This window comes from Ovis aries, chromosome 22 (genome assembly GCF_016772045.2).
Source record: "Ovis aries strain OAR_USU_Benz2616 breed Rambouillet chromosome 22, ARS-UI_Ramb_v3.0, whole genome shotgun sequence".
NCBI classification, from domain to species: domain Eukaryota; kingdom Metazoa; phylum Chordata; class Mammalia; order Artiodactyla; family Bovidae; genus Ovis; species Ovis aries.
The window spans coordinates 24,594,386-24,619,498 of NC_056075.1; the positions used below are offsets into that span (position 1 = coordinate 24,594,386).

The following is a 25,113-nucleotide window of genomic DNA, read 5'->3' on the forward strand; positions in this document are numbered from 1 at the left end:
CACACTATGCTTGACAATCAGGAATGTTGGAAACAAAAAAGCCAAACAAACACGGGGACAGGTTTCCTGTTCACCCCCAGCTGTGGCTATCGCAGTGTATGGAATAAAATACTTGACAGTGGAAGAGACAGGAAGCCAATGCTAGTCATGCAGGGTCTGATGGATGGAAAGAAGAGCTTTCCCTTGATTTGGTCAGTCTCTCACCATCCTGAATTCACCTGTGCATGCAGTTTTGAGAGATAATAACAAATTGGCTTATAGGGTTTTTTCTTTGAAACAGGCTGCTTTGCTGAGACCTCAAAGGTGTCGTTGTACAGGACAGATGATTTACATTTGCTTTCCTCAAGGTTTGTGTTGGAAAACCACTTACCATCCCTTCTTGGAATGTTGCTGCCAGCAAGGCCTTTGGAGATCTTTTTACCAACAAAAATGAAACCAAGAGAATTTAGGTCACGTACTCAAGGTCACATTATTGGTTAGTGACAGCATACATGTATACATGATAAGTCGCTTCAGTTGTGTCCGACTCTTTGCGACGCTATGCACTGTAGCCCTCCAGGCGCTTCAGTCCATGGGATTCTCCAGGTAAGAATACTGGAGGAGGTTGCCATTTTCCTCCTCCAGGGGATCTTCCCAACCCAGTGATCGAACCCGCGTCTCTTATGTCTCCTGCATTGGCAGGCAGGTTCTTGACCACTAGAGCCACCTGGGAAGGCCGCATAATAATAGCTAAAATTTATACTCTGTGTTAGATGTTGCTCTAAATACTTCACATACGATAACTTGTTTAATTCTCATAATAACCATAATAGGTATTGTTGGAAAGCCTTTGTGGTTCAGCGGTAAAGAATCTACCTGCAACACAGCGGACTCAGGTTTGATCCCTGGGTTGAGAAGATCCCATGGAGAAGGAAATGGCAACCCACTCCAGTATCCTTGCCTGGGAAATCCCAAGGACAGAGAAGCCTGGTTGGGCTATAGTCCATAGTGTCACAAAAGAGTCAGATATGACTTAGCAACTAAACAACAACAATAGGTATCATTTGCATTCCCATTTCACAGGTAAAGAAACTGAGGCCCAGAGAAGCTAATTATCTTATCCAAGATCACACAGCTAACAAGTGAGAGTCAGGATTTGAACCAGGAAATTTGCTCCAGAATCTTGCCTTCAACTACTTTGCTATGAAGAAATAAGTCCCCTTCAAATGAACAAATACACTGAATTTCCCCAAGAATGGGATTATAATAGAATGAGATTATAATAGAACATTTTCCCAATCTTTTTTGAAAATACATTCTACCCCAGAATGTGAATACTCTCAGATACAAGTACTTTACAAGTGAAAGACAGTTACCTTAGAAACAATCCTTATGCTTACTACATGTAATAGACTCTGGTGTATTCCCTTTTCTTTTTCTCCCTACATCCCTTATCCTTTTTTGAAAAAAAAAAAAATGCAGGCTACAAATTACTCAAGAGTCATGATCCATGGTTTGGAAAAAATACCTCTTTAAACTGATCTTCTGGTTCACATCTCTAAAGCTGTTAGTGGTTTTCCTTGTTAAGTTTCCATCCACACACACCACTTGGAGTGGGAAAGACTGTCAGATAATTTCTATCAAGCATATTTCTGGTCAGGAGGTATTCATTGCTCTCCTTAGAAAAATCTTCATTTCCTCATTCATTCGTTCATTCAATATGTGGGCACCTACTATATGCCAGGCGTTGTGCTAAATCAGGAGTGGCAAACTCTGGCTGTCAGACCAACTCCAGAGTGCCACCTGTTTCTGTAAATAAGGTTTTCTTGGATCACAACCAAGCCCATTCATTGATATATTGTCTGTGGCTGCTTCTGTGCTATGGCAGAGTGAAAATAGCTGCTACAGAAAATGTGTGGCCTGGTGAAGGCCAAAATATTTCTTAATCTGGTTCTTTACAGAACTAGTTTGCAGATTATGGTGCTAGATTCTAGAACACAATGGTATCTAGGCTGGTCTCTACCATCCTGGATATCTACATTGTCCTATTTAGCTTATGCTGTGTTTCAAGTTCCTTTGGTAGCATTGGAGGGGGAGGTGTGGAGGTTTTTTGCCTCCCTTGCACTGCCTCAGAGAACACCTGCTCACAGTAGATGCTCAGCAGGCATTTTTCGTTAGTGAAACTGTTAGGTAGATTTGGCAGCAGATATTGGAAATAAAGCAACCTATCTACAGGGTGGAAAGAACTTATTCCTTTAAGATAGCAAAGAGTTTCACTTTACAGATGCTTATCTTCGCTAAGAAAAGCAAATTGTAGCTTTTGTTGAGTGTCTACTGTGCATCGAACCCTGTGGATAAAAAGAAAAGCCTTGGTTCTTTGACACTTGCATCAAAGATGGAAGAGAAATGAGATACTTAATATTTCTATTTGAGGGCCTAGTGTATACTTGGAGATGATTTTATTTAATTACCTTAGAATCTTAAATGTTTATGTTCCAATAGCTTTTAGCTAGTCACTAATCACGGAGAAGGCAATGGCACCCCGCTCCAGTACTCTTGCCTGGAAAATCCCATGGATGGAGGAGTCTGGTAGGCTGCAGTCCATGGGGTCGCCAAGAGTCGGACACTACTGAGCGACTTCTCTTTCACTTTTCACTTCCATGCATTGGAGAAGGAAACAGCAACCCACTCCAGTGTTCTTGCCTGGAGAATCCCAGGGACGGGGGAGCCCGGTGGGCTGCCGTCTATGGGGTCGCACAGAGTCGGACACAACTGAAGCAACTTAGCAGTAGCAGCAATCACTCCCAAGAGAGATTGCTGTGTGCCTGAGCGCATAAGCTGAATCTATTTTTCCTTTCTTCCTTCCTCTCTCCCTCTCTCCCTTCCATCCTTCCCATTTTTCCTTCCTTTAACAAACCTTCTGTTTTGAATGTCTCTTATGGGTCAGCACCATAGATATATTAAAGAAAAGACTGGTCTTTCCAGACATAGACATAAACACATGATTACAATACAGTACATTGATAGAGGGATGCTCAGATTTTCTAGTAATACAGAGAAGGTGTGCCAAACAGCGGAAGACTTCCTCGGGGAGGTGGCACAGAACTGACTCTTGAAAAAACTCACTAGACAAAGGAGACATAGGATATTCTAGACGAGGCATCAGCACACGTTAAGACTTGGTGTATTTGAAAATACGATGTTTTCAGGGGATAGTAGAGAACAAGAGCGCTGGCCTATCATCAAAGGGATTTGTGCCTTGATTTTTTTTTTTTTTTTTTGCTTACAGTTTTCTCTCTTAAGGTGATTTTAAAAATTCTGTTTACTTATTTACTTCTTCATTCATTTAGTGTATTTGTTTATTTGAAGTGGGAACAGGTTGTGTGGATCGATTCAGTCTTTTTCAGTAAGTCGGTTAGGTTAGCTGGTTGGTCTGTGTAAATCTTCACTAGTTTTAGGTAGGACATCAAACTGCAAACTTGGCCTGGCCTCGTGGGCAAGGAGCACCCTCTGAGTGAGCTAGCTTACCTATCCAGTCACATCCAGAAGGAATTTGACCTAGTGGGAGAGGAGCAGTTAAGATGACTGGGTTGTGACAGTCTCCTTGTAAAAATGATCCCAGGCAGTGGAGATTGCACACTGCTTCCACCTTGTGCCCGACCTTTCAAGCTTCCTAATAAATCTGCCTGAGCTTTGCTGCCTCCTAGGGTATCAAGAGAGGCATTTGTATGAAGACCCTTTGGGAATCGATGTCAAATGCTCAGCAAATGTTCTGTTAAGTTAGGTCTGTAGCAGTGTGGAAAAGAAGCAGATTAAAGGAGTAAAAAATGGCCTAAACAGTTTCGGAGAGTACTAGCCAGCTGAGACTCTGTTTTGTCATTTAAGGTGAGCATGGGGTCATCTGATAAATGATGACAATTTTCTGTAACACTTGGGCTTTTAATCTTCCCAAAAGCCTGGAGGAAAAGTGTTAGCTCTGATGACTGGAGCAGTTTTTCCCATGTTGTTTGCAGCCCCAAATGCAGTTTTAGATTTCACGGACATTAAATCCAGCGACATCACAATGCCTGTGCAAATAGGACCTGTGTTGGTCCTATTTTGTCTTTTTCTTTTGGTGGGGTTGGTGTGGGGAGATAAATAGTGGAAACTTGCTGCTTAAACAAATAAGGTGAATTTGTTAGGAGGATGCAAAATATCTGGCAGAAACCAAGAGAGCAGGTGTGCTGGGCCCCCTCAGGGACTGCACCCAGCATCTGAAACGGCATCAACAACCAAGGGAGCCCCTCCCCCGATTCTTCCTTCCTCTCTTGAGCCTGTGGAATCCCCTTCTTGTTCATTTATTCTTCCCTCTTTGCAGCCTGCCTTCTCTGCCTCTTTTGGGTGGCATGTACTCAGTTCCAGGCTCCATAATGAGGGACTTGCAACTTTTGGTCCTAATTATGAATTCCCAGGAAAGATAATGGGTCACGTGGGTTAAGTCTCCACGCCTGACCCTTTCAGCTATGGCCAGAGGTGGAGCGGGGAGGTGGGAGGAACATTTCTGGATGGGAATTCTAGGCTTCACAGACTCCCCCCAAATTGCTTCTCGGAGCTCTCTGATCCATTGGAGGAGTAGGTTTCTTTTAGGACATAGTCATTTTGTATTCCAGGCTGGAATTTCCATGTGGAGGCGCATAACCATGTTTCTCTCTGCTTTTCTGGAGTTTCACTTCATAGCCTCATGGAATGCTGTTGAAGAGGTGAGCACTGTGTACAGAAAATGCTGCTTTTATTACTGAGTCACAGCACATAGCAAGTCCTAAGGAAGTTAACCAAGAGGCGCTATATCCAGGTTTCAAAGCTATGTTTTCCGGTAGTTATGTACATATGTGAGAGTTGGACCGTAAAGAAGGCTGAGTGCCAAAGAATTGATGCTTTCAAATTTTAGTGCTAGAGAAGACTCTTGAGAATCCCTTGGGCTATAAGGAGATCAAACCTGTCAATCCTAAAGGAAATCAACCCTAAATATACATTGGAAGGTCTGATGCTGAAGCTGAAGCTCCAATACTTTGGCCACTTGATGAGAAGAGCTGACTCACTGGAAAAGACCCTGATGCTGGCAAAGACTGAAGGCAAAAGGAGAAGGGGGTGGCAGAAGATGAGATGGTTAGATAGTATTACCAACTCAATGGACAGGAATTTGAGCAAACTCCAGGAGACGATGGAGGACAGAAGAGCCTGGAGGGCTGCAGTCCATGGGGTCACAAAGAGTTGGACACAACTGAGTGACTCAACAACGATATCCAGGTTTAAACAAGGAGCTTTGCTTATGTATTACGGATCATGATCATACATTTAAATTACTTAGCAGAGCAAATGGGTGCATTCTTTGCTGTCCCTGGTCCTTGTGTTTATAACTATGACTCTGCTAGTCTTCCAAAGGCTCCACATTCACCCAGACCTTCATATCAACATTAATGTCCATGAGCCCCTGATATGGACCCCACCCTTCCTGGAGCAGGATTTTTGCATTTTTACCTTGGTGCCTGCCGGGTGCTATTTTCCACACTTGGGATTCTTTCTCTTTTCCATGTCTCCATTTATCACTTACAGTCAAGTTTAAGAACCACATCTACCAAGTACCTTTCCTTACTAATACCATCCATCCTTCACAGGTCTTCCTAATTTCAGAACTCATTCAATAGTCATTCGCTCAGTAGTTAGGTATTGAGAGGTGTGATGGCCATTTGTATTAGTTTACTGGGGCTGCCATAATAAAGAATCACAGACTGGGTGGCTTAAACAATAGACATTTGCTCACAGTTCTAGAGGCGGGACATCCCAGATCAAGGTGTCTGAGGGTTTGGTTTCTCCTATGACCTTCTGCTTGGCTTGCAGATGGTCGCTTTCTTGCTGTATCTTTCGACTGTGTGTCTCTTTGTGTGCCCAGACTTTCTTTTCTTATAAGAGCAGAAGTCAGATTTGGCCATTAGGGCCCACCCTAATGGCCTCATTTTTAACTTATTCACCTCTTCAAAGACCGTATTTCTCAAATACAGTCACATTCCGAGGTACTGGGGCTTAGGGATTCAACATATGAATTTTAAGGAGATCCAGTTTAGCCCATGACACCAATAGAGACAGGCTGAACAAGAAAGAGATACTTGTTCTCTTGTTGTTTGACAGCCTGGTAGAAAAGATGAAACTGAGCAGGACCCTCCTGGGTACAAAAGTCTATCACTCCTTTCTTAATTGTAGGAAAAAGGCTTACTACTCCTAGACCCTCCCTGAGTACCAAAGGGCAGATTCAAACAGTTACTAATTTGGGGAGTGGAGGGAATGCAGAAACAAAAGAGAAACAATATCACAGCCATAAAGCAGGGTCCTAGTTCCTCCTCAAATGGTATACAAAATAATATAATGTATCTCCTCTTGAGAGTCCCTTGGACTGCAAGGAGGTCCACCCAGTCCATCCTAAAGCAGATCAGTTCTGGGTGTTCTTTGGAAGGACTGATGCTGAAGCTGAAACTCCAATACTTTGGCCACCTCATGCGAAGAGTTGACTCATTGGAAAAGACCCTGATGCTCGGAGGGATTGGGGGCAGGAGGAGAAGGGGACGACAGAGGATGAGATGGCTGGATGGCATCACTGACTCGATGGACGTGAGTTTGAGTGAACTCCGGGAGTTGGTGATGGACAGGGAGGCCTGGCGTGCTGCAATTCATGGGGTCGCAAAGAGTCGGACACGACTGAGCGACTGAACTGAACTGAACTGATCTCTTCCAGGGCATCCACCTGGGTGGGGGATGGCAACTTCTGTCTAAACACAGACAGGAGGAATCCAGGACTGTTTGGAACCTGAAGGTTGATGACAGAGATTCCTGGAATACCACCTTTGTTACCTCATCACCAACCAATCAAAAAAAGGTCACACACTTTGTAGCCTGCCCCTGCCCCCCAGATCATCAGGGAGTTCCGGCTTTCTGAGTGCGGTCTGCCCATTAAATAAGGAGACTCTGATATTCAGTTTGTTTGGCCTCACTGTGCACTGGGGACATGAACTTGGGTTCAACAACAAGGACAGATATGAAACAACTATGTCCATGAATCCATAGTTAATTACCATTATGGGATGGTCCAAGAAGCAGAAAAGGAGGTACTTGAAAAGGTAGTATGGCAGGTCAGGAACGTCCTCTAAGTTAGTTAGATCTGAAGGAAGGATGGGCGGCAGTCAGCCAGGTTAAAGAGGGAAGGGCGATTATTCCATACTGGTAGCAGGGAGGAACATGACATATACGGGAATCAAAGGAAGCCATTGCAGCAAGTGAGCGGTGGGAGAGGGCAGCAGACGGCTCACGGGACCAGATTACACAGGATGTTCTGTCCTGACATCCTCATTTCAGTGCTTACTGCATCGTGTCTTGGACTGATTTCTTTGGAGGAGGGGGGGCACTACGTGTTTTGCTTCCGCTTCTGCTCCTTTAGGGAGGGGAGACTTGATTCCTTCATAGTCTCCATGGTGTGAAGGGATGTAGTAGGTGCTCAGTAAACAAATTAAGTGGGTATAATGAGAACTGAGATTGACGAAGCACTGTTGTGTCAATGAGGGGCTTGACCCAGTTTGGCAAGAGTTTCTCCCAAAGGCTCTAGAAGGTGAGGACTTTTGGTAGTACGATGCCACCTAGTGCTCCTTTTAATTACAGCAACAAAGGGGAGCCTGGTAGTGAGTAGTCTTCGACTGTAATCTGGAAAATTGGGACACAAAGCATTTTTTTTTAATCAGCATAAATTGATCTGTCAAGCCACCCATCCTCTCATTCACTCATCCATCCTTTTTGATGTCCTCCTACATCTCTTTCCTGCGAATTAAAGATGTCATGTTCCTGTCCACCTCCAGGGGTTCCTGGAGTGTCTGTGTTCTGTCTTTCTGTCCCCACATGATAAATAATACTCTCAGGTATCAGTGTCTAGATTCCCTGAGCACTCACAGTGCTTGCTGTTGACAGAGTCTGTTGCAAATGACACCATCACATCATGTTAGAATCAATTGTAGATTTTTCTTTCTTTCTTCCCCCCAAAGCCAGAGGGCAGTGACTTTGTCTGACTCACTGACGTGGCTCCTATGGCCAGCCTTGGGAACTGTTTTGTTCTGTAGTAGTTGCTTAAACAAAGTGTTTTCTGCACTGAACTGCTGCAACCTTGGCAGGCCATCTGCTTGTGAGACTGTCCCATAGGCAGTTCCCAGGCAGTGGGAAGACACATCACTCTGCAAGTGATACCAGTACAAGATACAGGAGGCCAGGGCCCTCTAGGTCTTTCTTTATGGCTGTGGACCTTTAACAGTGTTATTATGGAGTTTCTCTGGATTATGGTGGTCCCATGAGCTGGGCCCAGTGTTGTAATCAAGTTTTCTGTAAACACAGAGCAGCCTGAGTCATATTTACTCTCCATTTCCACCTCGTTTCTATTAACTTGGCTTAAAGTTTGGTTCAACCTGCTTCTCTAGCTTCATGTGCCACCTCTTTCACTATTTCCCTGCACATTATGGCTCAGCCATAGTTTGTTCTATGCGTCCGCCAGATACACAGTCTCTGTTCATGAATGAGATATCATTGTACAAATGTTAATTTCCCTCAAATTAATTCATAAATTCAGTGAAGTTCCAATTAACACTTGTCATGAGGAACTTGAAAAATATCCTGAAAACTTATATGGGGCAATAAAGATTCATGAATAGGCAATGCAATTTTGACAGAGCAGGGAGGCGTGTTCTGTCCTTTAACTATGATGACTGGCTACAAAATCATAGTAATAAAACCTTGTGGTGTTGACACAGGAATAAACCAGAGAGTTTAGAACAGACTCATCTAAATTTGGGGAAGATGTTGAAAAAAGGACTCACTCCATTGAGAAAAATCAAGTTGGATCCTTATCTCACACCATATACGGATGGATTAAAGAACTAAATGTGTAAAAGGAAAATTATTAAGCTAATTGGGCTTCCCTGATAGCTCAGCTGGTAAAAGAATTCACCTGCAATGCAGGAGACCCTGGTTTGATCCTGGGCTGGGAAGGTCCACTGGAGAAGGGATAGGCTACCTGCTCCAGTATTCTTGGGTTTTCCTCAGCTGGGAAAGAATCCTCCTGCAATGTAGGAGACCTGGGTTCGATCCCTGGGTTGGAAAAATCCCCTGGAGAAGGGAAAGGCTCCAGATGGATTGAACTAGACATGTAAAAGTAAAATTAGTAAGCTAATAGAAGAGGATGATAGAGAATATGTTTATAACCTTGGGATTGAGAAGGATTTATTAAATTATACTAAAAAGCATACAGAGGATGAAGAGCTATAAAATTAAAGATTATTCTTCTACAAAGGATATCACAAGCAACATGGCCAGTCTTTGAAAGTAGATTAATGTCTAGATGTTACAAAGACCTCTTGCAAATCAAAAAGAGCAATAGAAAAATAGCAAGGGCTATAAATAGACAATTCACAGAAGGGGACCCCAAGTGGCTTATAAATGTACCAAGAACTGCTCAATTTCACTCATAGAGAAATGCAAATTAAAACAATGTGCTGACATGAATTCCATGATACTGACACAAATTAGGAAACTGGCTAATTAGATGAATCAGTATTTGTAAGACCCTGAGAATAGTATCTGACACTTTGTAAACACTATATGACTATTTATGAATAAATAAACCACTGCATGCTGGTAAGGATGGGAGTAGGGGGCACCCTGGAGTGTGGTGTAGGGCAGCAGTTCTGGTGTGCCATCTAGCAGTACTCATGAAGTCAAGTACCCAGGGCTTCCACCAGGCTACTAGGCACTTTTGTGCCATTGGAAAATACTGTCCACCACAGTATGAAGAGGGCATACCCTCTGGATAATCACAGCCTGTAGGTTCGTGGCTTGACTAAGGAACAAAACTTTGATGGGAAGGAAAGGACATATCTTCCCCCAAGCAAAGCACATGACATGGGCAAGAGGATGGGGGTCTGTTTTTCAGCCCCCACTGGCTGGCTGGCTGGATGTGTCTGTGCAGGACAAGTTGAATATGATGGCCTCATGCATCCCCTTTGGTTTTAACAATTTCACTCCTAGGCATATATTTCAGAGGAGTTTGTTCATAGGTCCATTAAAGACCACTGACAAGGATGACCATCGCTGCACTGTTTATGATATTGGAGAGGTGGAGCCAGCCTTGGTATCCAGCACTGGGGGGCTGAACATAAAAGGTAAGGATGTCCAACAAAGAAAGCAGTGCCACAATAAGAAGTAATGAACTGGGATTGCAACACCTGCAAAACAGAGTTGCTCAGTCGTGTCCGACTTTTAGGTACCCCATGGACTGCAGCCCACCAGGCTCCTCCGTCCACGGGATTTTCCAGGCAAGAGTACTGGAGTGGGCTGCCATTGCCTTCTCTGACAAAGCAGAGACAGAACCTTTAAAAGATTGCTGAGCGAAAACTACAAAATAGGATGATCCTTAAAGTCCAGTACCATTGTTACAATTAAAAACATGCACTAATGAAAATACTCTACTTTTTTTTCAAAAATAGATACCCAGGCATGTGCGTGCAGGCTCAGTCGCTTCAGTCTTGTCCTGACTCTTTGTGACCCTATGGACCGTAGCTCGCTGGGCTCCTCTGTCCATGGGATTCTCCAGGCAAAAATACTGGAGTGGGTTGCCATGGTCGTACCCAGGGGATCTTTCCCACCCAGGGATCCAACCAGCATCTCCTAGGTCTCCTGGATTGCAGGTGGGAGCCACAGGGGAAGCCCATATACCCACACAGTAGCATGAATTCCTATGGAGGCTGAAATTGAGGTGTGGGGAAAATGAGAAAAAAAGGAAACAAGATAGAGGTCTTTAATTAAAGAGTTTAATTACTCCAACCCTGCACCTGAAGTCTAAAGGAGTGGAGGACGAGGGACAGGGAGGAAGAGAGAAATCAGATACCAGGCAGATTTTCAGGACGTGGCTCCACGTATTTTTTCAGGGTGCCTCGACCTTTGCACCCTATTTTCTTCACCACTAGTGACTACAGACTTTGGGGCCAGGGTCTGTGTTTCCTCTACCTTAGTTCTCTTCCCCCCACCCCCTCCACCCTATGTCTTGCGCACAGTAGCTGCTTCACAAGGGCTGGAATTGCCGCGAACCGAGAATATTTCCTGCTCCCGCGACCGAGTCACTTTGTGACAGAAGGCAGAGGGAGACTGCCGGGCTTTCCTTCATTCAAACCCTCTGATCCACATCTTCTAAGCGTCAGTCGTTGGTTCGCCATTGCCGGCTCCCGGGTCTAATCCCGGGTCTCAACCCGAGTCTCCTTGGTCTTGGGTGTTGCTCACTTCCGCACACCCCGGGACTCCTCCCAGCCGCTCAGAGACACCGCGGCTCATTGCCCGCGTCCCGCCCCATTCAGGATGCGCACGCGACTCTGAGGAGCACAGCCCGGGTGCCCGCCTCGGAGGCTCCACCCCTTTCGAACCTTCGCTAGCGCCCCCGGAGGGCCAGGCGGTTGCCGGGAGACCGGGGACGCGCGGAGCGCCGGGTTTCGGCCCCCCTTCTCAGCCTGCGGCCCAGTTTCCGCGATCTCCACAGCTGCCTCTGAGGCCACCCGCAGAGCGCGCCAGGATGGCCGAGGTCAGAAGTCAGCGCCCCCTTCTCTGTCGCCTCTCCTTCGACCCCTCCCCGTGGTCTCTCTTCTGCTAGCCCGTGTCACATCCACAGATTCCGAATAGTCCCTCAGTCAGCATCCTATCCTCTCCCCACAACCTCACTCCCTACCGCCCCCCTCCTCCGGTTCCCGTTGGCACTGGGTCCATTCTTTGTTGCCCCTCCTTCCATTGGGGGGACACCCCCCGCCGGCCCCACCCCACCCTGTTAAACTCTGTACGGTGCAAAGTGCGGTAGGACTTTCATAAGTCCCCCCGCTCACACACACACATGACAGACCCCCACTCCTAGATTCTGAGTCGGAAGGTGAAACCACAAGAGAGACACACACAGAGAAATATTGATGTCTTGCTGAATGGGGAAACCTGGAAGAAGGCTTCATGAATATCCAGTGTCACCCTTATTTACTGACCACATCACACCACAATTCCCTATCAGCTCATTACTCATTTCAGCCCATCACTAACTGCCCTGGGCTGTCCCTGACCACTGTGTAAATGTCTTAGGCCCTCCTTTCACTCTCCCACTTTGTAACACACTCCAACTTCAGCCTCACTGATGTGAGGTTATTTCTGCAACTCTTTAGTGACCCCTTGCCTGTCCATTGTTGTTGTTCAGCAGCTAAGTCGTGTGGGCCTCTTTATGGCCCTGTGGACTGCAGCACACTGGGCTCCCCTGTCCATCGGCCTGCCCCTTAGCACCCTCATTTATAACCTGGACAGGCTCAGATCCCTGTCCTCACTTACCAGTCCCAGTCCTCATCCATTATGGCCCTAATTCAAATCCTTCATCACTCCATCAGAGACCTCCCCAGTCTCTCTCATCACATGGTCAGTTCCAGCAGGATCAGTTGCATAGTTTATGGGGTTCAAGGAAAAATGAAAATGCAGAGTTTCATGTTAAAAAAAATTAATAGGTATGAGCAGAACAGTAAACCAAGGGTGGAGCACATCTTAGCAAGGAGGCTCCTGCAACTGAATAGTTCACACACCCACGAAGCCAGGCCTGGTCCCAGCTTCTCTCACCATCATACCCCTGTTCTAATTCCTTCTTTGGTCTCCTTTACACCTTTCACATCCCCTCATCATTCCATCTCCTCCACACCTAGTCTACCCTTGCAAATTCCATCTTCATGCGGTCAACAACTCTCTCTCCTTATCATACAATCCCTCTCATACTCTCCATCTGCTTCCCTCTCTAGTCTCCATCACTCTCATCCATCCTGCCAAATGTCTTTCTTTTTTAAAAAATTTTACTTTTAATTGGAGGATAATTGCTTTACAGTATTGTGTTACTTTCTGTTGTACAACAATGTGAATCAATCATAAGTATACATATAGCCCCTCCGTCTAGAGCCTCCCTCCCTCCCACCGCCTGTCACACCCCTATAGGTTGTCGCACAGCACTGGGCTGAGCTTCCTGTGTTAACAACAACTTCCCACCAGCTGTCTATTTTACAAATGGTAGTGTATACGTGGCACTGATACTCTCTCAATTTGTCCCACCCTCTTCTTTTCCCCTGCTGTGTCTATAAGTCCATTCTCTACATACCATTTTTCTAGATTCCATGTTTATGCGTTAATATACAATACTTGCTTTTCTCTTTCTGACTTACTTTACTCTGTATAACAGGCTCTGTGTTCATCTACCTCAGTTCAACTGACTCAAATTTGCTCCTTTTTGTTTGAATAATATCCCATTGTATATGAATACCACAGCTTCTTTATTCATCTGTCAATGGACATCTAGGTTGCTTCCATGTCCTAGCTATTGTAAATACTGCTGCAATGAACATAGGGGAACATGGATCTTTTTGAGTTATGGTTTTCCAGGGTATATGCCCCGTCATGGGATTGCTGGGTCATATGGTAGTTTTATTCCTAGTTTTTTTAAGGAATTTCTATACTGTTCTCCACAGTAGCTCTATCAATTTACATTCCTGCTAACAGTGCGAGAGGGTTCCTTTTTCTCCACATCTTCTCCAGCATTTGTTGTTTGTAGATTTTTTGATGATGGCCATTCTGACTGGTGTGAGGTGAGACCTCACTGTAGTGTAGATTTGCATTTCTCTGAAAATGAGTGATGTCGAGCATTTTTCCATGTGTTTGTTGTCCATCCAAGGCCAAATTTCTTACCTTCAGTACCCACGCTCATTCATACCTCTTTTCTTCCCACTTCCTCCTCCTGTTCCTTCTAGTTCTTTAATTTTTCCTTTATTTCCTTTTCTCCCCCACTAGTGCTCTTGGTGTATTTCATTCTTCTTCATTTTCCCTATGTAAGCCCCAGATATCAATACTATAAACTAATTATTTTCCTCTCTTCCCTTTCATAATCTACTGTCATATTTTCATCTATTTTTCTTTTCATTTGACTTCAGTCAAATTGTCCTCACCTTTGCTTTCATACCCTGGAAAAGGAAATGGCAACCCACTCCAGTACCCTTGCCTGGAAAATCCCGTGGACAGAGGAGCCTGGTAGGCTACAGTCCACAGGGTCGCAAAGAGTCGGACACAACTGAACAACTTCACTTTTTGCTTTCATAAGTCTTCATTTCCATGCAGCCTCATTTTTCACTGCAGCTCTCTTTTTCTTTTCCCTTTTCCCCACTACTTTCAGCACCTAGAACAGTGCCTGGCTAATAGTACGCACCCAAATCAGTGTTGTAAGAAGAAGCATCACAGCTCCTTTCTGATCAGTTCATGTTGAAATCCTGCTTCTGAAGTAGATACTATTACATGCTATAACAGTGTAGATACCAACTGGTTATTGGTCATAGCTAAAAGATTATTTTTGCTTTGCTTTGAATTGCAATATAGTTTAAGATGACAGTACAAACAAATTTCTTTTGTTCATAAATGTTTCTTTACAACTTTTTTTCTTTGATATTTTTCCATGCCTGTGCTAAGTGCCAGGTGCACAGAGAAAACCTTTCTTGTGAACAAACCTTTAGGCTAGTGATCAAGTGTTGATGTTAATACCGTTTCAGTTTAGTTGCTCAGTCGTGTCCGACTCTTTGTGACCCCATGGACTGCAGCTTGCCAGGCTTCCCCTATCTATCACCAACTCCCGGAGCTTGCTCAAACTCATGTCTATCGAGTCGGTGATAACATCCAACCATCTCATCCTCTGTCGTCCTCTTCTCCTCCTGCCTTCAATCTTTCCCAGCATCAGGGTCTTTTCAAATGAGTCAGTTCTTCGCATCAGGTGGCCAAAGTATTGAAATTTCAGCTTCAACATCAGTCCTTCCAATGATTATTCAAGATTGATTTCCTTTAGGACTGACTGGGTTGATCTCCTTGCAGTCCAAGGGACTCTTAGGATACCATAAAAGTTCTAGAATAAAACATAGGCAAAAAAAAAAAAAAAGAGTCTTCTTCAACACCACAGTTCAAAAGCATCAATTCTTTGGTGCTCAGCTGGAAAAACTACTGGAAAAACCATAGCTTTGACTAGATGGACCTTTGCTGGCAAAATGATGTCTCTGTTTTTAATATGCTGTCTAGGTTGGTCATAGCTTTTCTTCCAAGGAGCAAGCATCTTTAAATTTCATGGCTGTAGTCACCATCTATAGTGACTTTTGGAGCTCAAAACAATAAAGTCTGTCACTGTTTCCATTGTTTCTCCATCTATTTGCCATGAAGTGATGGGACCAGATGCCATGATCTTTGTTTTTTGAATGTTGAGATTAAAGCCAGCTTTTTCACTCTCCTCTTTAACCTTCATCAAGAGGCTCTTTAGTTCATCTTCACTTTCTGCCATAAGGGTGGTTTGTCATCTGCATATCTGAGGTTATTGATATTTCTCCCGGCAATCTTGATTCTAGCTTGTGCTTCATCCAGTCCAGCATTTCGCATGATGTACTCTGCATATAAGTTAAATAAGCAGGGTGACGATATATAGCCTTGACGTATTCCTTTCCCAATTTGGAACTAGTCTGTTGTTCCATGTCCGGTAAATACCTTTTACAGGGAGGGGACCAAGAACATTGCTGGGATAAATGTTTGTTGTGTGTTCATGTTTAGCATCAACAAGGGGAAAGCACTGAGCAGCTGCAGCACCATTCCTTGGAGAAGGAAATGGCAACCCACTCCAGTATTCTTGTCTGGAGAATCCCAGGGATGGAGGAGCCTGGTGGCCTGCCGGCTATGGAGTTGCACAGAGTCGGACACGACTGAAGTGACTTAGCAACAGCAGCAGCAGCACCATTCCAAAATATGAGTTTTCCTTCTTTGTGGAATTGCTGTATTGTGACCTTTGCAATAATCTGCTTTTTAGTCGGGAAGAAAACCTCTGTTGAGTTTAATGTTAGTATTAATACTAATGTTATACAAAATGTTCTATAAACATGCTTGTGACTCCATATCTGATTTAAGATATAGACTCTGTTTTGCTTGCATGTCATATTTAGAAGCGTGATCAACAGTACAGGTGTTTTTGAAGACCAGTAGCATGTTGACTTTCTCTATGTTGGAAAAGACGGGTTTGTCAGGGCAGAAGGTAAACTAGACAACTTACCCAAAGTCTGCAGGGAGAATTTGACTTTTACTTTATTACTGGGGTTAGAGATTGTGTCAGTTAATTTATTTGACTAGCAATAGAGGTTTTTCTTTAAAAAATTATTGGAATATAGTTGATTTACAATGTTGTGTTATTTTTGGGTGTACAGCAGAGTGAATCAGGTCTACATATACATATAACCACTATTTTTAAGATTCTTTTCCCATGTATGTCATTACATTGTGTCTTGAGTACAGTCCCCTGTGCTGTACAACAGAGGGCTATTATCTATTTTATATACGGTAGTATGTATATGTCAATCCTAATCTCCCAGTTTATCCTTCTCCTGCATCTTTTCCCCCTGATAACTATAAGTTTGTTTTCAACATCAGTGATTCTATTTCTGTTTTATAAATAGGTTCATTTGTACCTTTTTTTTAAAAAGATTCCACGTACAAGAGATAACATATGATATTTGTCTTTCTCTGTCTGACTTACTTCACTCCGTACAACAGTCTCTAGGTACATCCATGTTGCTGCAAACGGCATTATTTCATTCCTTTTTATGCCTAGTAATATGAGTCATATTCCATTGTATATATGTACCACATCTTTTTAGAATTTTTAGTATTGGTGTTTAATTGCCTTGCAGCGTTAGTTTCTGCTGTACAACAAAGTGAAATAGCTGTATGTATGTATACATATATCCCCTCCCTCTTGAGTCTCCCTCCCGCCCGAGTCTCCCTTCCCCCATCCCACCTTGTACCACATCTTCTTTATCCATTTCTCTGTTGATGGACATTTAGGTTGCTTCCATGTCCTGGCTATTGTTAACAGTGCTGCAATGAACATTGGGATGCATGTGTCTATTTGAATGAATTATGGTTTTCTCCAGATGTATGCCCAGGAGTAGGATTGCTGGGTCATATGGTAGCTCTATTTGTAGTTTTTTTAAGAAGCCCCCATACTGTTCTCCATAGTGACTGTAGCAATTTACATTCCCATCAACAGTGTTAGCAATAGTTTTGATTCTAAAGCCTGTTTTAGTGGAGATATCAAAGCATAATGTTACAAACATAAATAAGACCTTTCAAAACTTATCAGTTCTTTGCTCAAAAGGTTAAGTGGTTACCTGTGGCTTCCAGAATAATTTGCTCTATATTCCTTAGAATGCTATTCAAGGTGTCCAGTCTGTCCCTACCTCCCTGTCTAGTCTCCGTCCCTCTCCACATCATACTTCTTTAGCTAATTTGAGCTTCTTAACCAATTTCAAATCACGGATACCTGCTTGGCCCTGAGTCTTTGATCAAGTTTTGCCATCGGCCAGGAATGCCCTTTCTCTCCACGTCTGCCTGCGAAAACTCCAATCTCTCTTTTATACCTGCTCAAATGCCACTTCCTTTATGAAACTGGCTTTAATTCTTGCTGCTGGAAGTAATTCCATCTTCCCATAGGTCCTCTTAGAATTTTGAATCTATTTTATGGCAGGTATCAAACTCCATGCTTCTATTTTCTGCATACATACTGCATCAGCTCTTAATGTACACATTTCCTATGGGAAGGCTGTTTATTCCTTACTTTGGTATCTCCTCCAGCCTCTTCATTCCAACTTATATACCGAAGATATTCAATCGACATTTTCTGAATAAATATATTAACAATACTCATGCTTTTTTATTATTATTATGCCGTTGTAGGGCTCCCCTGGTGGCTCAGAGGGTAAAGCATCTGCCTCCAATGCGGGAGACCCGGGTTCGATCCCTGGGTTGGGAAGGTCCCCTGGAGAAGGAAATGGTAACCCACTCCAGTATTCTTGCCTGGAGAATCCCATGGATGGAGAAGCCTGGTAGGCTACAGTCCACGGGGTTGCAAAGAGTCGGACACGACTGAGCAACTTCACTTTTCACTTTCACTTCACTTTCATGCCGTTTGTAGTAAGAAATAGGTGTATTCATTGGCTAGGGCGTCTGTAACATAGTACCACATACTGGGTAGCTTACAGCGGAAATTTATTATTTCACAGTTCTGGAGACTAAGAAGTCTGAAATCAAGATGTCTGCAGAGTCATGCTCCTCTGAGACTGTGAATAAAATACCTCCTTGCCTCTTCCTGGCTTGTGGTGGTGGCCAGCCATCCTGAGTTTTCCTTGGCGTGCAGGTGTATCAGTCTAATCTCTGCCTCCATCTGTCACATGGGTTCTTGTGTGTGTGTGTGTGTGTGTGAGTGTGTGTCGGTGTTCAAATGCCTCCCCTACTTTTTTCACTGAGATGTGATTGACATGAAGCGTCGTATCAGTTTCAGGTGTATAACATAATGATCTGATACGTGTGTGTGTGTGCTAAGTCACTTCAGTCGTGTCCGACTCTTTTTGGCCCCGCGGACTGTAGCCCACCAGGCTCTTCTTTCCATGGAATTCTCCAGGAAACAATACTAGAGTGAGTTGCCATGCCCTCCTCCAAGGGAACTTCCCAATCCAGAGATCGAACCCGTGTCTCCTGCAGCTCCTGCATTGCTGGTGTATTCTTTACCACTGAGCTACCAGGGAAGTCCAAGAATACCAGAGTGGGTTGTTATTCCCTTCTCCAGGGAATTTTCCTGACCCAGGTATTGAATCTGGGTCTCCCACATTGTAGACAGATTCTTTACCCTCTGTGCCACCAGAGAGGCCCCCTTGATTTACGTATACAGTTTGAAGTCATTATCACAATAAATTTAGTTAACATCGATTACCCCACATAATTATAAAAACTCCTCCCTTATTATAAGGACACTAGTCATATGGTGATGGCACCCCACTCCAGTACTCTTGCCTGGAAAATCCCATGGACAGAGGAGCCTGGTGGGCTGCAGTCCATGGGGTCGCCAAGAGTTGGACACAACTGAGCGACTTCCCTTTCACTTCTCACTTTCATGCATTGGAGAAGGAAATGGCAGCCCACTCCAGTGTTCTTGCCTGGAGAATCCCAGGGACGGGGGAGCCTGGTGGGCTGCCGGCTATGGGGTCGCACAGAGTTGGACACGACTGAAGTGACTTAGCAGCAGCAGCAGACATATGGTATTAGGACCCACCCTACTCCATATGACTTCAACTTAATTGTATATGCAATGACTCTGTTTCCAAATAAAGTCACAGTCACAGTTACTGGGGATTAGAACTTCATCATACCTTTCTCTGCTGCTGGTGCTAAGTTGCCTCAGTCGTGTCCTTTCTCTAGGGTACACAATTCTGCCCACAACGCTAGGGACATATGAATTCTTATATAACTAAATCTTGGTTCTCATCTAAGTCAGACTTGCTTGAATTACATCTATATGCTTTTATTTTAAATAATTTGCTGCCCAGCTAATCGTGGAAAACAAATGTGGAGAAAGCCCATGACCATTGCACATGGGGCATTTCAAAATTCTTGTGGAGATGAACTAGGAAAATTTTTAAAGGGGTAAAAATGATGGAATATTTTAAAATAGAATACTTTACATTCTGGACAGGTTTCATTGTAAATGTGATTTCATGGTATCTATGTTATATCTGACCTCAGCATGCTGTGGCTTCCCTCTGCAGTCCTGGGGATGGTAAGAAGCAGGCTTGGAATAATCATAACAGCTCTCAAAATTTATTGAGTACCTACTGTTTACCAGGCACTTGGCTAAGTGTTTAATGTGAATTATCCCATCTAATCTAATCCTTAGCACTATGTGGGAGGAAATATTATTATCCTTATGCCTATGTATACATATATGCAGAATGCTTATGCTCATTCAGTCGTGTCCAACTCTGCCCCTCTATGGACTATAACCTGCCAGGCTCCTCTATCCATGGGATTCTCCAGGCAAGAATACTAGAGTGGGTTTCCATGTCCTCTGCCAGGGTATCTCCGACCCAGGGAAAAAACCAGTGTCTCCTGAGTCTCCTGCATTGGCAGGTGGATTCTTTACCTCTGATCCCCCAGAGAAGCCCATGTATATGCAGACCTTCATATACATCGCCTGTTTATCAGTAGCTTTTATTTCGCTTGTACGAAGGTCTTATTCATGGATAGTAATAGTCATTCCTGAATAGTGATGAGGTAAATATTGCAATCTTCATTCTCATCTTTGACTTTTTGAACAGGAAAAGAGTGAAAAGCTAGTGCTGGAGGAAACTGCATATGAAGAAATCGAAAGGGATTTTCAGGAGGTTCTCAGTGAACTTTCAGGGGACAAAAGTTTGGAGAAATTTAGGATTGAATATGAGAAGCTTCATGCTGTCATGAGAAAGTCTTATGACAATGAAAAGCGTCTGATGGCCAAGTGCAGAGAGCTGAACGCAGAGATTGTGGTTAATTCCGCGAAGGTCGCCACTGCCCTGAAGCTCTCTCAGGATGATCAGACCACCATCGCATCCCTGAAGAAGGTCAGTCATCTTCTAGAAAAGGAACCATGGCGAGCTGCCATAAATGCATCCCATCTTTAAAGCATCATCCTTTCATTATATTGGCAGCTCTGGACTGTATTAAAAGTTATTAAGTAAAAATTTACATGATTTATGTATTCATTAAGCCTAGGGAATAATGGAAATTTTGAAGATTTTGTGAAAAATAATGAAAAATTTCATTTTCAAAGAAAATAATTTGCTTGAGTGAATTTCACTATGTAGAGAATAATGTAGAACCTTACTGACTTGGTTCTAGGAAATACTGGATTAGCAAAAACATTTGGCCATAAGTAAGTGCAATATTAGGAATCTCAGTATCTCTTGTTTGAAGAAAGATAAGTATTTAAATACCTTATGATGATAGCTTGTTAAAGATATTTTCATATTCCTATTTTTTCCAATATTTTGGGAGAGATTACTTTGAGAATTTTCAGATGGTAGTTTTTATGATCTTTTCTCTTATCACCCTTTTGCTTCTGCAATGATTGTCCCAGTTTCTCATAATGGAAGAATAGGGGTTCAGTCTGGAGGAGTGGTTATTGAGGAAGTATGGCTTTATTTTACACTTTATTTTTTCATCCTTAAGTATGTTACATTGTTCTGAAGGTGAAACACAAATGTTCCTTGTAGATTGTCGGGTGATAAGAGGTTAAGATATTTTATTTTATAATTGAAACCCTAGTGCTGAAAAATAATCACAAAATGTTTAGATAATTCCCTTGATATCATACAGTTAAACATACCCCAATTTTTTCAGTGTCTCTCTCTCTATTGTTATTTTCTTTTAATCTTTGCAGGGATACCAATATAAGAAGGCTTTAAATCGTTTTATGATGAGAACTCCCTCCCACTTTTTATTGTAAATTAACAAACTGAAATTTAAAGTCATGAATTGACTAAAATATAATTGGTGAAATTGCTTCAGACAGAACTTCATATAATCATATTTTCATTTAAATATCTTTCTTTTGTTTTGCTGAAAATAGTACATATGGTTGCTACAGAAAAAAATATCCCATGAACTGACATTTTGTTTTGAATCACTAAATTATGTGCTGCAGTTACCCAAGAATTATCTCTTTCTAATGTAAGGGATGGCTTTATTTAATTAAATACTTCCACTCATTTTATTCCTTGTCACATAAAAGTAAAATATTTTCACCTTAAACATGTAGATTCTTATTTATGTAAAAGGGCTCACATTCCACTTGATGAAATTTTGCAAGACAATTAAGTGGCAGGGAAAAACTCAAGTCTGTTGCAACGTTTACTATCCTTCATCCATGTACTATAAAGCCTGTGATTCTCTTTTAAGTATTTCTGTTAGTATTCCACATTCAGAATAGTATTGCTTTTCCCCTATAAACATTCAATGAGAAGGCCTAGGCTTGGGTTTCTGTAAATGGGAATTATCAAGGCTGTTGTGTACAATTAGGTGACAGTCAAGGTCTCATTTCTATGGATGGCTCTAAAGTTCACATTGCCATCCAAGAGCTCACTTAGGGCCTGAGGGCAAAACATATTTTTAATATGGAATCTATGAAGAGCTTCACATTTAAGACTTGGATCCAAGACCATTCCTTTTTTCTTTTTTTTTCTATAAAATATCTGGACTTGGAAAGCACATAAATTTTCATTTTTATGTTTGTAAACATAACTTAACATCTTTATTAGAAATAATCCTACTAATTCTAGCAACTTTTGCAGTATGTGAACCCTGTAACTACATTCACCTACACAAGAGGAAATATCCTTTGCCAGTTTCCATCTTTAAAACAGCTCTTCAGTATTGACTAACTCATGCCAAACATTGCAGTAAGTCAATATACATTTAATACATAGTGTATAAGGTATAATCTTCTGTCCCTATAAATAACTTCTATATTGTACTTGTTTTATTATTCTGTTTATTCAATTTATGTTGCATCTGGAACCTAGTTTGGTTTTTCTCACTCATATCTGATGGCTCATCTAGGAAATTGAAAAGGCCTGGAAGATGGTGGATTCAGCCTATGATAAAGAGCAGAAGGCAAAGGAGACGATTCTTGCCCTGAAAGAGGAAATAGTGAACCTAACCAAACTAGTCGAGCAAGGGTCTGGACTGTCCATGGACCAAGATAGCAAGTAGGTCGTTTTACTTTTGCAGAGGCCTCCTTCTTCAACAGACAGCCTGGGGCTTGCTGGTTCTTGGTGAATATGAGACACTCCCTTGTTGGGTTCCCAGAGATAATTTCTTGTCTATTGCTGTTTTTCTTTTTAATACTCCCTTTTTCCACACCCAAGAACTTCAGTTTTTTCTTTTTAAAATAAAGATATTCTTTTTTTTTTTTAAACATTTATTTATTTATTTGTCTGCTCTGGGTCTTGGTTGCAACATGTGAACTCTTTAGCTGTGGCATGTGGGAACTGGTTTGCTGACCAGGGATCAAACCTGGACTCCCTGCATTGGGAGTGCAGAGTCAGCCACTGGACCACCAGGGAAGTCCCCTCAGGACTAATTTGTGGTTATATCAAACTTCTGGCTCTATAAAGTCAGCGATACAGTTTGAAAATGAGTAAAGATTTTAAGTTTATTTCTATGAAACGTGTATGGAATGGAAATGGCTGACTTTCTACTCAGGTTCCCAGCGCCCCCCAAATGTCCTTTGACCCATGACTAGCCATACCACTATCCTTCCTACTTCCTCAGGTTCTAGGCCAGAAAATAGTTTGCTCTTGACACCTGTTAACCCTCTATCCCTTAAAGTTTTGTCTTGTTGACTCAGTTGACTCTTGTTGACTTCTAAGCATCACTTCATTCTTCCCCTCCTCTCCATCACCACTGGGTCCCCCATTCTCTGCAGGATTTGGCAGCAGACTCCTAACTGTTCTCTCTGCCTTCAAGGAGACATCTCCCCTCTTTACCATCTTTCATACTAGCCTTATGCTTCTCAAACATGTACTACTGTATGCTTCCATCGCCAACACGTTGCACCCTCGACAACTACCCATTTCCAGAGGATAAAGACCAAAGTCTTCAACATACAAAGCCCTTCGTAGATCTGCCCCAGTCAGCCTTGCTAGACTCACAACCAGCAGCACCATGCTTGCCCACGTCTCTGTGCATTTGACCATACTGTTTTCCATGCCATGGATCTCTTTTCTTCCCTTTTCCACACAGTAAACAACTGTTCATTCTTCAAGACCCATCTTAAACACCATCTTAACTTTATCAGCATCAGCTTCTCTATTCCAGCCTCGTCCCTAGCCCCAGACCTAATGATCAGGCAGAGGAGTCATTGTGTTCCCTGTTTTCCATAGGACCCAATAGTTCAGGCTTGTGTGCCCAGTCATGTCTGACTCTCTGTGACTCCATGGACTGTAGCCTGTCAGGTTCCTTTGTCCATGGGTTTATCCTGGCAAGAATACTAGAGTGGGCTGCCATTTCTTCCTCCAGGGGATTTTCCCGATCCGGGAATTGAACCCATGTCTCCTGTGGCTCCTTTATTGGCAGGCAGATTCTTTACCACCCAAGCCAGGTGGGAACCCTGTCATAGGACCCAATGTTTCCCTCAAAGATGGCACTTATCATGCTGTACTTAAATGATTTGCACTTCTCTGCCCATTAAGCTGTAAACTCCTTGAAGGAAGAAAGCTATCTTGACCTTTCCTCTATGAACCTAGCACTCTGCAGGGCATGCAAAACCTTGCATTAATTAATGAACCAGGAATGAGCATGCACTTCCTTAGGCATCCTTGACAATGTTTACCTGCTGTTTAGGTTTCCTATGCTTTCTAGATACATTTATCCAGTGTTGATAGATAGTTCTAAATGCAGGAGGGAATAGAAAAAATAAACGGAAGATGTGGTGTTCATAATGACTCTGTTTTCTTGTTAAAGAAGTCACATACAACCAGAGTAGCTATTGAAGAGCAGCATGAGGGAGCTGATTTCGTTAGGAGGAGTTTTTATGAGAATTAGAACATGGTGAGTAGCAGAGCTGATGAAAGAATCCAGCTTGCATTTTATCTTCCACAGTGTACTTAGATGTAGCGGTCTATCTTTGCAGTAACCTTAGAATTCCAGGTCGTCTTTTTGGAGAAGCGTTTGCGATTTTGAGGGTTCCTTATTAAACAATCATATCAAAGGATGGTCAATACATATTATCCAATCACTGTGCTTCCAATAGTCATTTGATGACTGTCAGCTACAAGCATCTTAAATGCAAGTTCTCTGGTTCCTTAGCTCTAAAGTGGCTGCCTTGTTCTAGATGAATTCCGCTGTAGTGGTCTTATCAGACACAGTTTTTCTACTTTCAAAATGCTAATTCTGAGGAAAGTCATGCCAAACCATATGTAATTGTTTTTGAAATGCTGAGGTAACTGGTTTACAATTTATATCAACAAATATTACCGCATACCCTCCCTAAAGGCTTCCCAGGTGGTAAAGAACCTGCCTGCCAGTGCAGGAGACGTAAGAGATGCTGGTTCAGTCTCTGAGTCGGGAAGATCCCCTGGAGGAGGGCATGGCAGCCCACTCCAGTATTCTTACCTGGAGAATCCCGTGGACAGAGGAACC

General features: G+C 42.9%; 1 protein-coding gene across 1 annotated transcript in view; it reads left to right on the plus strand.

Moving 5' to 3' along the window:
- Window positions 1-11,517: 11,517 nt before the first annotated feature.
- CFAP58 (cilia and flagella associated protein 58) overlaps window positions 11,518-25,113 on the plus strand; it is a 116,018-nt gene continuing 102,422 nt past the window's right edge. Inside the window, exons 1-3 of the mRNA XM_004020330.6 lie at window positions 11,518-11,611; window positions 20,253-20,534; window positions 22,531-22,679. Coding sequence (XP_004020379.2) covers window positions 11,603-11,611; window positions 20,253-20,534; window positions 22,531-22,679 — 440 coding nt within the window. The 5' untranslated portion in view covers window positions 11,518-11,602. The remainder of the gene's footprint in view (window positions 11,612-20,252; window positions 20,535-22,530; window positions 22,680-25,113) is intronic.